The 12,068-nt window shown below is 53.8% G+C and overlaps 2 protein-coding genes and 1 pseudogene across 2 annotated transcripts; 1 reads left to right on the plus strand and 2 right to left on the minus strand.

Moving 5' to 3' along the window:
* Positions 1-1,926: 1,926 nt before the first annotated feature.
* On the minus strand, positions 1,927-4,911 carry LOC112873349 (annotated as a pseudogene).
* Positions 4,912-5,197: 286 nt separating this feature from the next.
* LOC112873786 lies at positions 5,198-7,635 on the plus strand. The gene is made up of 9 exons (XM_025936839.1): positions 5,198-5,550; positions 5,653-5,714; positions 5,862-5,952; positions 6,053-6,139; positions 6,256-6,309; positions 6,410-6,594; positions 6,689-6,771; positions 6,968-7,068; positions 7,220-7,635. Exons 1-9 carry the CDS (start codon positions 5,497-5,499, stop codon positions 7,436-7,438), a joined length of 936 nt encoding a protein of 311 aa, XP_025792624.1. The 5' UTR covers positions 5,198-5,496; the 3' UTR covers positions 7,439-7,635.
* A 245-nt stretch (positions 7,636-7,880) lies between these two features.
* LOC112873785 (probable mediator of RNA polymerase II transcription subunit 37c) lies at positions 7,881-10,263 on the minus strand. Its single transcript, XM_025936838.1, has 2 exons — positions 9,933-10,263; positions 7,881-9,797 (listed from the first exon to the last, which is right to left on the minus strand). Exons 1-2 carry the CDS (start codon positions 10,144-10,146, stop codon positions 8,059-8,061), a joined length of 1,953 nt encoding a protein of 650 aa, XP_025792623.1. The 5' UTR covers positions 10,147-10,263; the 3' UTR covers positions 7,881-8,058.
* Positions 10,264-12,068: the final 1,805 nt, after the last annotated feature.

Raw genomic sequence — 12,068 nt, forward strand, 5'->3', positions numbered from 1 at the left:
AAGGAGAGGAGACGACGATCTCGAACAGCTCCGACGTGATGGAGCCGTAGAGCCATGTGAGAACATGGAGGTCCATGTGAACCCAATGAGGAACGTTGGGGAAGACGGCGTCACTCAGCACGTGGTCGGCGAGGGCGTACTTGCCAAGGATGAGGAGGAAGAGGCGCCGCCACTTGGAGAACGACGGGGTGTTCAGGTCGAGGACGACCGGAACAAGTGCACGGATGTTGAGAACGCCCAAAGCTTGGGTGTGGAGGGCGGAGACAGCATCGGCATCAGGTGTGTCGTCGCTGGAGTCGTCGGACGGTTCGTGGTCGTGGACGGAGCCGTCGGCAGCGGCGGTGGCGCGCATCAGCCAAGGCGAGCTCGTGACGAGCCACCTCGTCTTGAAGTTGACGCTGTGCGGCAGCAGCCTCCTTGGCCTGGGCGCGACGTGCGGCGGCAGCCTGATCAGCGAGACGCGCTTCTTCAGCGCGTGCGGCGGCCGCCGCCGCGGCAGCCAGGTCGTCGTCGGCCATGGGCAGGGAGAAGCGGAAGCGGTAAAGTTTCAGAAAAGAAACGCAAATGATACCATGAACACGTGAATACATTGATCATAAGAGTTTACAGATAATATAGGCAAGGTGCATGCGAAACTGAAAAAGAAACTGAAGCTAATTAAGGCTAAACACAACAGTCGCTAACAGTTTGGATGGAAGAGGAGCGGTTTTGCCCAAACCCAGTCAAAAAAGAAGAAAAGGTGCGAACGTGCTGCAGTTCTGTTTCGTGCAGATGTCAGCCTGGTTTTCTTGTGCACTAACTAAAATTTCTTTTTGAATGCGTTACTCTGTTTTTCAAATGTCGTTCTTTGAGACATGAATGAGATTAATCCATATGTTGATCGTTGTACGATGTGTTTGATTTAAATTTTAAAAGATAATAACCAAACTTTTCAGCTTTTGGCAAAAGTCAATTTAGGCCACAAAGATTTTACAAATCCAAGTTCTAGGAAACGAAAGGGGACAAGGCTGCGTTTGAAATTTGCATCCCTTTTGCCCAGCCAGGGTACGGGGTTTCGCTGATCTCACCATCCTGCTTTTTTGCTGAAACGTGGCTTGATTTCAAGGATCAAACAACAATCTGGCTTGATTTCGTACTCTGCTACTCTCACCCATGGACCATGGTGGTATAATCCAGCGAGCATATCTTTTGAAGCAAGGAGTTCTGACTTCTGAACGAGAAGCTAGCAAATATTGCTAGCGACAGCGAGATTACCAAGGGGAGAAAACCAGCAAAGTAACGTTGGAGTTTCCTCCCCGTAAACGCAAAAAAACCGTAAACGCAAAATTTTTAAAGGAATCTTACTAATTTGAACTACTAAATGAAGTCTATTTACAAAACTTTTTACATGGATGGGCTGTAAATCGCGATACGAATCTAATGAGCCTACTTAATCCACGATTTGCAACAGTGATGCTACAGTAACCATCCGCTAATTATTGCTTAATTATGGATTAATTAGTATCATTAGATTCGTCTCGCGATTTACAACCCAACCATGCAAAAAGTTTTATAAATAGATTTTATTTAGTACTTCAAATTGGTAAAATTTCTTTCAAAATTTTTTTTACCTTTACGCCTGCCGAACTAAACACAGCCCCTTGTCTTCCACGCCGGTTCCAGTTTGTCCATGGGAGCAAGGGCAAGGCCTCGTGGTCGTGGGGAGCTGCACAGGTATCCAGGTGTGCAGGTATCCAGGTGAAGTCGCCGTACGCCTGTCACGTGTGCAAGGGCAGAAACAAAGGCAGCGCCGAAAGTTTGTCAGGAGGCGTGGGAAGAGGGGCGAGATGGTGACAGGTGACATGAACAGACATGGCACCCACCTTTTACCACGTCTCCGTGATAAAATAATCGGGGGTTCAGGGCCGTGCTAGCCGATGGGAAAGGTCAGTCACTGTTCGCGGCGGCGTCGGTGAAGAGGGAAGACGGCCGGCGGCGCAGGATGGTGTGAGCGGCGCTGAGGAGGTTGCCGATGGCCATGGTGGCTTGGTGCGCAGAGGGCCTCCGCCGGCCACGCAGGGGTGCGTCGACGACCCGGACCGCAGGCGCCTCGTGCCATTCAACGGCGCAGCTCCACGTCATCTGATCACGGAATTTTGAACTGGCTGGAAGTATCCGAGCACATGGACCGAGTCGCACGCCCACTGTTCGGCCGGCTGAACGTCTGAACCCACCAACAGTTAATTGGGCCTAGATAACCAGAGCGTCTCAGCAGCCCCCCGGCCTGCGCACAAATCTTTTTCATCAGTAATATTTTCAGGTTAACCTCCACAAGCACTCGAGCAGCTTGCTTCACTAATCGCTATGGGTTCAACGTGATTCTGCACAGCATATTGATAGTTCAACGATGAGTCGATGACCTTGCCCTCAGCCATGAAAACGAGCATTTTCCCTTTTTTTCTTGTGTACGATGTAGCAATCACCTGACCACAGAAAAGACAGCACTGTATCTACAGAACACATGAACTATTCCCAACTTGAAAATAGTTTTGCAAACGAGTGGTAATCCAAGTGATATATAAAAGGATAATAATTCCTGCATAAAATTAAACCATGATCCCTGAAACAAAAAGATACCACGACATAGGCTATGGCCATGCACATACGCAAATCCAAGCATCCACTGCATAACAAAACCATCCACTGAAGTTTCGATGATAGGGTTGCTATTGCTTGCACAAACACATTGACATTGTGCGCCTAGTTCTCAAGGCCGGCCGTTCGTCTGCCCAGCTTCCTTCATTTTCTCCTTGTCCTCCGCCTTGAACTCCTCCGCCTCCTGCACTATGCGCTCGATCTCCTCCTTGCTCAGCAGCCCCCTGTCGCTGGAAATGGTGATCTCCTTCTTCTGCCCGGTCGTTTTATCCTCCGCGGACACGTTCAGCACGCCATTCTCGTCGACCTCAAAGCTCACGACGATCCGGGGCGCCGCCCTGGGCGCCCGGGCGATGCCGGAGAGCTCGAACCTGCCGAGCAGGTAGTTGTCCCTGGTGCTCGCCCGCTCGCCCTCGTACACCCTAATGAGCACGCTGTCCTGGTTGTCGGTGCAGGTGGAGAAGAGCCACTCCTTCTTGGCCGGGACGGTGGTGTTCCTCGGGATCAGCACCGTCATGGCGCCTCCGGTCGTTTCCACCCCGCCGAGAGCGGCGTGACCTCGACCAGTATCAGCTCCCGCATCTTCTGGCGCCCGGCGTCGCTGCGGATGACAGCAGCCTTGATCGCGGCCCCGTGCGCCACGGCCTCGTCGGGGTTGATGCCCAAACAGAGCTCCTTGCCGCCGAAAAAGTCCCGGAGCATGCTCTGCACCTTGGGGATGCGGGTGGAGCCGCCCACGAGGACCACGTCGTCGATGCTGCTCCTGTCCACCGCGGCGTCGCGGAGGCACTTCTCCACGGCCTCCACGCACTTGCCGAAGAGGTCTCTGTTGAGCTCCTCGAAACGGCAGCGCGTCATGGTCGCGTAGAAGTCGATGCCGTCGTGGAACGAGTCGATGTCGATGCTGGTCTGGCTCGTGGAAGACAGCAGCCGCTTCGCCCGCTCACAGGCCGCCCTGAGCCGCCGGAGCGCCCTTGGGTTACTCCGGACGTCCATCTTCTTGTGCTTCCTTATGAACTCCCGCAGGAAGTGCTTGACCATCTCGTTGTCGAAATCCGCGCCGCCAAGGTGGGTGTCGCCGGCGATGGCCTTCACGTCGAACAGCGCCATGTCTATATCCACACCGGGATCGATGTTCAGGAGGGAGACGTCCATGGTGCCACCGCCGAGATCGAAGATGAGCACCGTCCTCCTTCCGTCGCTGCTTGGCATCTTCTCAAGGCCGTACGCGATGGCAGCGGCGATGGGCTCGTTGATGCACATGACGTCCAGGCCGGCGATGGTGCCGGCGTCAATGGTGGCCTGGCGTTGCGAGTTGTTGAAGTAGACCGGGACGGTGATGACGGCGTGCTTGACCGTCGTCTCGAGGTAGACCTCCGCTGTCTCCTTCATCTTTGCCAGCACCATGGAGGAGATCTCCTTGGCAGAGAACTGCTTCTCCTCGCCTTTGTACTGGACCAGGATCATTGGCCGGTCCTGGCGACCCGCGACGACTTTGAAAGGCCACAGCTTGATATCTTCCTGGACAATCTCGTCGCTAAATCTTCGGCCAATCAGTCGCTTCACATCTGCGAGAGAAGAGATTACTCATCAATCAAGTGCATATAACTTACAGTAGCACACGAATTAAAAAAACAAGTTCTTGCCATTTTAATTGCCTGAATATCTTTTGTTTTCGTGTTTTGAAAATGCTAGTTTTGGCCTTGGAATTGATCCGTTCGCATGCAAAAATTAAATGAAAATTTTGAACGTGCTTTGGGAAACTAAACGGTCACGCAGAAGACGAAAACCTGCTCCACTAAACCAGTGGTTCATTAATTTGTTGGAAAAAAATAATGACAGAAATATGAACAGGCAGCAGTTCGTAGCAGGCAAACGGGACGAACGGTCTCATCAGGTGACCTGACTCAGATCGGCCATCTGTGTTGGGCAGCCGCGTCGTGGTGCTGAATCTTCTTCCTGTACTACTATCTGATGAGTATCATTCACGAACACCTCGGCGGCATGCAGCAACTTACAGAAACAAAAGCAATAAAAGCACAGATAGAGTTTCTCACCGTGGATGGTGTTGGCGGGGTTCAGGGCGGCCTGGTTCACGGCCGCGTCGCCGACGAGCCTCGCGGCGCCGGCGAACGCGACGCACGACGGCGTGAGGAGGTTGCCCTGGTCGTTGGGGATGACCTCGCCGCGGTCGTTCCGCCACACGGACACGCACGAGTACGTCGTCCCCAGGTCGATGCCGACCGCCGGGCCGTCGTCGCCGTTCAACGCCGCCATCTCCGTGTTCTCGGATGCTACTGCGCGAGGCGAGGAACAGGCGGCGCTACAACTTCCGCCGTAGAGATGATGTGGGCGCGAGCGTTGTGTTTGGTAATTGGCCTGGGACGTTTATATACTGCGATGATCATGATTAGCCATTGAAGTTTGCATCTGATTCGTGCACAGTTTATGAGTTTACATCCTTGTTTCGGGGGGGAAAGACACCGAGCTGCAAGTATGAACCGGGCAGGAAATTGGGCCTAGGCCTCCAAGTAGCGGCGAAGCGGCTTAGCGGCCCACCGGCCCGCGTACCAGCATCTTCCTCGTCCAGCCAGACTGTTCCACTTCGCAGCCGCCCTCACCCCCGACTCCCTGACGGCGCTGGCGCGTCCAACTCCAACCGACACAGACATCCATCGACGGCGGCGAGACTGGCCCGCCGGCTGCTAGAGCGTTTCACTTCACAACCGAATCAGAGACCGGGCCAGTCGGAGACGGCTCCGCCTCTTCCAATCGCCGCGGCCCTCTGCCCGTTGCCCTACCGAGCCCCCGCCTCGGAGACATTTCGTCGAGCACTTGGCGCGCGCGCCTGGAGTGGAGGCCATGGCTGCGGCGAAGATCAAATCCACCGCGCTATCCATCACCCACAAGTGCCGGGTACTGCTCCAGTACTGCTCGCCAGCAACATCAGCGCCCGCTCCTCCCTTATCACCTACTGCTGTTCTTGCTCTGACTTGCCTCGGCCCCCTGCTTTTGCAGAACATCTTGGCCGCCGGTTGGGAAGCCCACCTCAACACAATCAAGGCCGACGCCAAGGGAAGGTGCGTACACCCGGTTGCTACTCTCTCGATTCATACGCTTGTGTCGTATCATCCCCGTATTTGTGCCTTTTGCGAATAAGGCTGGGAACGGCAACGGTTCTAAGTTCTTTGTTTTGATTGGTCTTGGTTGGGGGTGCTCTTGGGCAGCAAGGAGGAGATTTACACGTCGAGGGTGCACTACATGATCCAGAAGGGCACGCCCTACTTGATCGTCCCTGAGAATGACATGCACAACATTGTAAAGACCTTAGTACTATTCTTCATTTACTTATGATGTTCGATCAGTTGCTGTGGTGATTAAATTGTTTTACTTGTGTGGAATCTTGTGTTGGATATAGAACATTGTAATCGACGAGCGGGGTTCTCTTGCTGTGTCCAGTCCGATACGGGGTCGGGTTGTGAGCTTGCTGAAGTCACTGCATAAGGTCCTTCTCTTTGAATTTCAACTTAGTGCGCACCAATGTTGTTGCTTGTCTGCAATTCTCCTATTTATTATAAATATGTATACATTTTGTTACCTTGATCTTTTTGTCGTATGCAGATGCCTCCTCGTGTTGCTATGACCGGTGATGTTCTGCGCCTGAAAGACTCAAAGGTAAACTTTTTTTTGAAGTCTCTAGTAGGGATGAACATGCTTTCTTGCTTATTATAGGTAGTAAGGCGATGCCAATTAATCTCTATGTTTTGTGCTTAAGGTTCCAATTATCGCCGATAGCCTAAAGAAAGCTATTATGAAGGAACATGAAGCTTCTAGTGCAGCTAGTCATGGAGTGACAGCAATATTGTCTTCTGCGGGTGCTACCTGCAGATCACGGAGTGAGGGCCTCCTTAGTCTACTCAATGAGGACAGCTCCTACAGCATCTTCAAATTTGACATTGGGTTTGTAATATGTCCCTGTTGATTTTCTGATGTTTGGAATCTTTTCTTATTACTCATGCAAGCAGTTTCAGCAAGCAATCTATCTCCCTTGCAGTTCATGTGTCTACATAGATTCCTCTGGAAGCAGCCATAATATTGAGTTAGACAGCTTCGAACCACCAAAACCAGATCTGTTAAGTAAGCTGTTTTCTTGATTGTTAAGCTCTTTCACCTCTGCATCTTTGTTTAATGGATGCTACATGGAGATCACATGTTAAGCTAGATATTTAACACTAGGGTGCTACTTATTGGTTGCTCTCAACAATCATCGTTTCTGCACCTTTTCATTTTGCACCACTATGTTCATTTCCTAATTATATATTCTCCTTCCTAGTGCCCTTCTCTGCGAAGCTTATTGATGGTATCAACCGAAGTGACTCGAGAAGGAGAGCACTAATACTTTTCTGTTTTGAGTATTTTAATGTGTTGGCAAGAGTAAGTGATTCTCTTATATCTGCACAAACTGCAATGTTGCATAGTATACTCTTGTAGTTTCTTACTTGTGAGGCTTCCTTCTTGTCGTCCAAATTATGACGTTTCCACTGGTTCAGTACAATTGACCATTATCCTCTGTCTTTGCTTTTAGAACGCGGTCATGCTTTCCATTGACCACCATGGTTTTGATGTGCTCGCCAAAGTCCCTGAAAGAGCCAGCCTGGGTAATGTCCCTCATCAATACCACTGGAAGGAGTTCAGGTTCACATTCAAGGAACCAGCCAAAGATGCTGAGGAGTTCTGCCGCACACTGGTTAAGTTAGAGGAAGAAGTTCTGGCGAGCGTGAAGAGCTATAGCGGTTTAGGGTGACAGCCCACTAGCCATAATCTGAATCAGTGAGGAACAAATATTTCATATTCCTGTACTCTTCTTTTATGTATTATAGTGGTAGATGGTGACAGCCCACTTGCCACGTTCCGAATCAGTGAGGAACAAGATCAAATACTCAGATTCCTGTACTCATCTTTTATGTATGGAGGTTTTGTTTGAGTTGGTATATTTTTTAACTGTGATGTTGAAACATGGATCAGAGAACTTCCAGTATCAGATTGAATGAACATACAAATTGTCACAGTAACAGTGAAAACCCTTCTATTTAGATATTTTTTTCAGCCTGAATTATTCAAAAGGTCCTCCATATTGCAGGACAACGTTTTATGAACTATCAGTATTTTCTACCTGTCGTACGTTGCAAAAGGTTTTAGCATTCAACCAGACAATGCAGAACATCCGATAGATGCATGGAATTAAGAAGCATAATCTACTAATCACTATTTATAATCATGGTTCCAAATCAACTTAAACATAAACTAGGGCCCTATGTATGGCGAAAAGCCGAAAACCAAAAACTGCAGGAAGAGTACAAGATCCACTGTGTAAATCAGCGGCAGATTATTTTAGAGCAGGACTAGCGATCAAAATATCCTCATTTAGTCGACTTCCTCGATCTTGGGTCCAGCACCACTGCTGCCGCCGGCCGCCGGAGCATCCTCAGCCATGCCACCGGCCATGTCAGGACCAGCGGCGCCCTGGTACATCTTGGCGATGATGGGGTTGCAGATGCCCTCCAGTTCCTTCATCTTGTCCTCAAACTCGTCAACCTCGGCGAGCTGGTTGTTGTCCAGCCAGGTGATGGCCCCCTCGATGGCATCGTCGATCTTCTTCTTCTCGGCCTCCGGGAGCTTGGACGCGATCTTGTCGTCCCTGATGGTGTTGCGCATGTTGTAGGCGTAGTTCTCCAGCGAGTTCTTGGCGTCCACCTTCTTCTTGTGCTCCTCGTCCTCGGCCTTGTACTTCTCGGCCTCCTGCACCATCTTCTCGATCTCCTCCTTGCTCAGCCGGCCCTTGTCGTTGGTGATCGTGATCTTGTTCTTCTGGCCGGTGGTCTTGTCCTCCGCCGACACGTTCAGGATGCCATTGGCGTCCATGTCGAAGCACACGGTGATCTGGGGGACGCCCCTGGGCGCCGGAGGGATGCCGGAGAGCTCGAATTTGCCGAGCAGGTTGTTGTCCTTGGTCCGGGCCCTCTCACCCTCGTACACCTGGATGAGCACGCCGGGCTGGTTGTCGGAGTAGGTGGAGAAGACCTGCTCCTTCTTGGTCGGGATGGTGGTGTTCCTCGGGATCAGCACGGTCATGACGCCTCCGGCCGTCTCCAGGCCGAGCGAGAGCGGCGAGACGTCGAGCAGGAGCAGGTCCTGCACCTTCTCGTTGCCCTCGCCGGTGAGGATGGCTGCCTGGACGGCGGCGCCGTACGCGACGGCCTCGTCGGGGTTGATGCTCTTGCAGAGCTCCTTGCCGTTGAAGAAGTCCTGGAGCAGCTGCTGCACGCGGGGGATGCGGGTGGAGCCGCCGACGAGCACGACGTCGTGCACGCTGCTCTTGTCCATCTTGGCGTCGCGGAGGCACTTCTCCACGGGCTCCATGCACTTGCGGAAGAGGTCCATGTTAAGCTCCTCGAACCGGGCGCGAGTGATGGTCGTGTAGAAGTCGATGCCCTCGTAGAGGGAGTCGATCTCGATGGTGGTCTGGGCGGTAGATGAGAGCGTCCTCTTGGCCCTCTCGCAGGCCGTCCTCAGACGCCGGAGCGCCCTGGGGTTGCCGGTGATGTCCTTCTTGTTCTTCCTCTTGAACTCCTGCACGAAGTGGTTGACGAGGCGGTTATCGAAGTCCTCGCCCCCCAGGTGGGTGTCGCCGGCCGTGGCCTTGACCTCGAAGATGCCCTCCTCGATGGTGAGGAGCGAGACGTCGAAGGTGCCGCCGCCGAGGTCGAAGATGAGCACGTTCTTCTCGCCGTCGCTGCTCGACTTCTTGTCGAGGCCGTAGGCGATGGCCGCGGCGGTGGGCTCGTTGATGATGCGCATGACGTTGAGGCCGGAGATGACGCCGGCGTCCTTGGTGGCCTGGCGCTGGGAGTCGTTGAAGTAGGCCGGGACGGTGACGACGGCGTTCTTGATGGTGCTGCCGAGGTAGGCCTCGGCCGTCTCCTTCATCTTGTTTAGGATCATGGAGGAGATCTCCTCCGCCGAGAACTGCTTCTCCTCGCCCCTAAACTTCACCCCGATCATGGGCTTGTCGGCGGAGCCCGGGGCCACCTTGAAAGGCCACAGCTTGATGTCGCTCTGCACTGACGCGTCCGAGAAGCGCCGGCCGATGAGCCGCTTGGCATCTGCATGCAACAAAAATCGAACCACGCGTCGTCTCAGATTCCACAACCCACGTTTTGAACGGATCCATCGAGCAACAACAAACACACAACAAATATCATACGCCTAACAAGATAGATCGATGGCGCTGCACTTACCGAAGACGGTGTTGATGGGGTTCATGGCGACCTGGTTCTTGGCGGCGTCGCCGATGAGCCTCTCGGAGTCGGTGAACGCGACGTACGACGGCGTGGTGCGGTTGCCCTGGTCGTTGGCGATGATCTCGACGCGGTCATGTTGCCAGACCCCGACGCACGAGTAGGTCGTGCCGAGGTCGATCCCGATCGCCGGCCCGTCTCCCTTCCCGGCCATGGCGACCTTCTCGTCGAGAGTATCTCTGGGGAGGAAAAGAAAAGAAGAAAACTCTGCTCCTGCAAGCGGAGCTGCGAGAAGAGGGGAACAGAGGAGAACCGGTGGACGAGAGGGAGGAGGGCTACCGGGGCCTGGATTTAAAGGTTTGTGTGGCCGGGAGAGGGGTTCTGGAACGTTCCGGCGCGTGGTGCCCGTCGGATGCGATCCGGACGGCGGCCGCGTCGTAGGGAGCTTGGACCCTTTCGTGGATGCTAATTCCGGCAGCTCCGTTGCGATGAGGGTGTGGGGTTCTAGAGAGCGCCGGAAGGTTCTGGATGCCGGAGACCTCCCCTTTTCTCGTCGCCGGATGGCGCGTTGCTCCGGCGGTGTTGTGGTCGATCCCGGTTCACACGCCGCCGAGTTTGACCGAGGAAAGGGTGAAGGTTCTTGCCTTAGTATCCTTTTCGATTTCGATTTCGACGAAGAGAAGTTTCCTTCCAAAGTTCCTCCGATGCGACTGCAAGAGCTGGGCCAGTTTGGAGCCCAGTATCATCACCCAGAACTGCTGGGCCAAGTAAACGCTCGCCGTGGCATCATATGTCCGATCCAGGCCCTGGTTAGGTGGTCTGTGGTCAGATACAGTTGGGCTCTGAACTGCGTTGGGCCTCACTTTTCGAGTTACGCACAGCACCCTCCCTATTGGGCTCTGAGCTAGCTTAATCCACATTGGGCCCATTGTCACATGGTAAAGACGCGTCGCGTCCCACTCCACTACCGCGCAACCCCGCCCCACAGGCCCACACCACTTGCATCGGTGCGGTTTCGGTTACGACGCGGCGCGGTCGGTGCTGCGGCGATACGCGAAAGGGACGCCGTTGCTATCTCTCGCCGTCCTCGCTTTCCCGGCGATCCGGCGGATAGAACCTCGCCGACGTGGACGCTCCGGGCCCTTCAGATTTGTACCTCGTAACCTATTATTCCGTCGCTGCGCTGCGGCTTGCGGTCGAATGTCCTCGCCACCAACCTGTGCACCCGACCAAGGGAGCACAAGTTAGCGTAGAATCTTTGCTAGTAAGATCGAGTGCCAAGAGATGTGATCCGACCCTAAAGCAGGTCCCGAACTGGCTACCCGTCTGCTAGCTGAGCTGAATTCGATCCTCGATCCTCCACAAGTGTCCGTGAAACGGAGGAAGAAGAATGGCACACCACAGCTTCAGCTGCTGCTCTGACAGACTGACGACTATGCATCTGGAGTCGACGCTGAAGCGCGAGGCAAACGCCTTTTTTCAGTGCAGTATCTGCAGCAGGTTAACCCAAAGACAGTCGACGATCACCCCCACCAACCAAAGGCTCGGCTCCTGCTCCGGCACGATCTGCCCCACGCATCCTGATCGCACAAACAAAACTGTTGTTTTCTCGGCCTGTGCGTCGACAGTAAAACTAGCCAGCCCTTCCCCGGTCCATCCCCGTGGATGGATATTCCCTGGCGGCTTTAAGCTGCATCGATCGCCTTTAAGCTTTGCCTGCGGATATGTAGGGTCCAGGAAAGCTCAAGGGAAGGAGATCGGAGGATCTCGTGGAGATTAGCGAATAATGGAGGGGGTCGGGACCTACGCCTAGCTGGATCATACGCCCACCATGCGTCCCTGTCTCCTGTGCTTCCGGTAGCAGCAGTGGTTACGTTGTAGACATGCACTGCACGGCCGTTTTTGTTTACCGAATCGTCGTTTCCCCGGTACGACGCCGAGCTGGAAGACGATGGGCCTGAGCCATGGAGGTGTGCCTGCCCAAGCCCCCGGCCGGCCAGGCCAGGGCTAGCTACTTCGTTCGCCGTCGCCGCGATTCCCGGGCTCCCGGCACAAGAGCACCTGCAGGCCTCCCCTCACCTACGGCGTGTCCGCCATCTGCTGTCACGCGCGCACGCACGACGACGGAGAGTCCAC

This window comes from Panicum hallii, chromosome 9 (genome assembly GCF_002211085.1).
Source record: "Panicum hallii strain FIL2 chromosome 9, PHallii_v3.1, whole genome shotgun sequence".
In the NCBI taxonomy this organism is placed as follows: domain Eukaryota; kingdom Viridiplantae; phylum Streptophyta; class Magnoliopsida; order Poales; family Poaceae; genus Panicum; species Panicum hallii.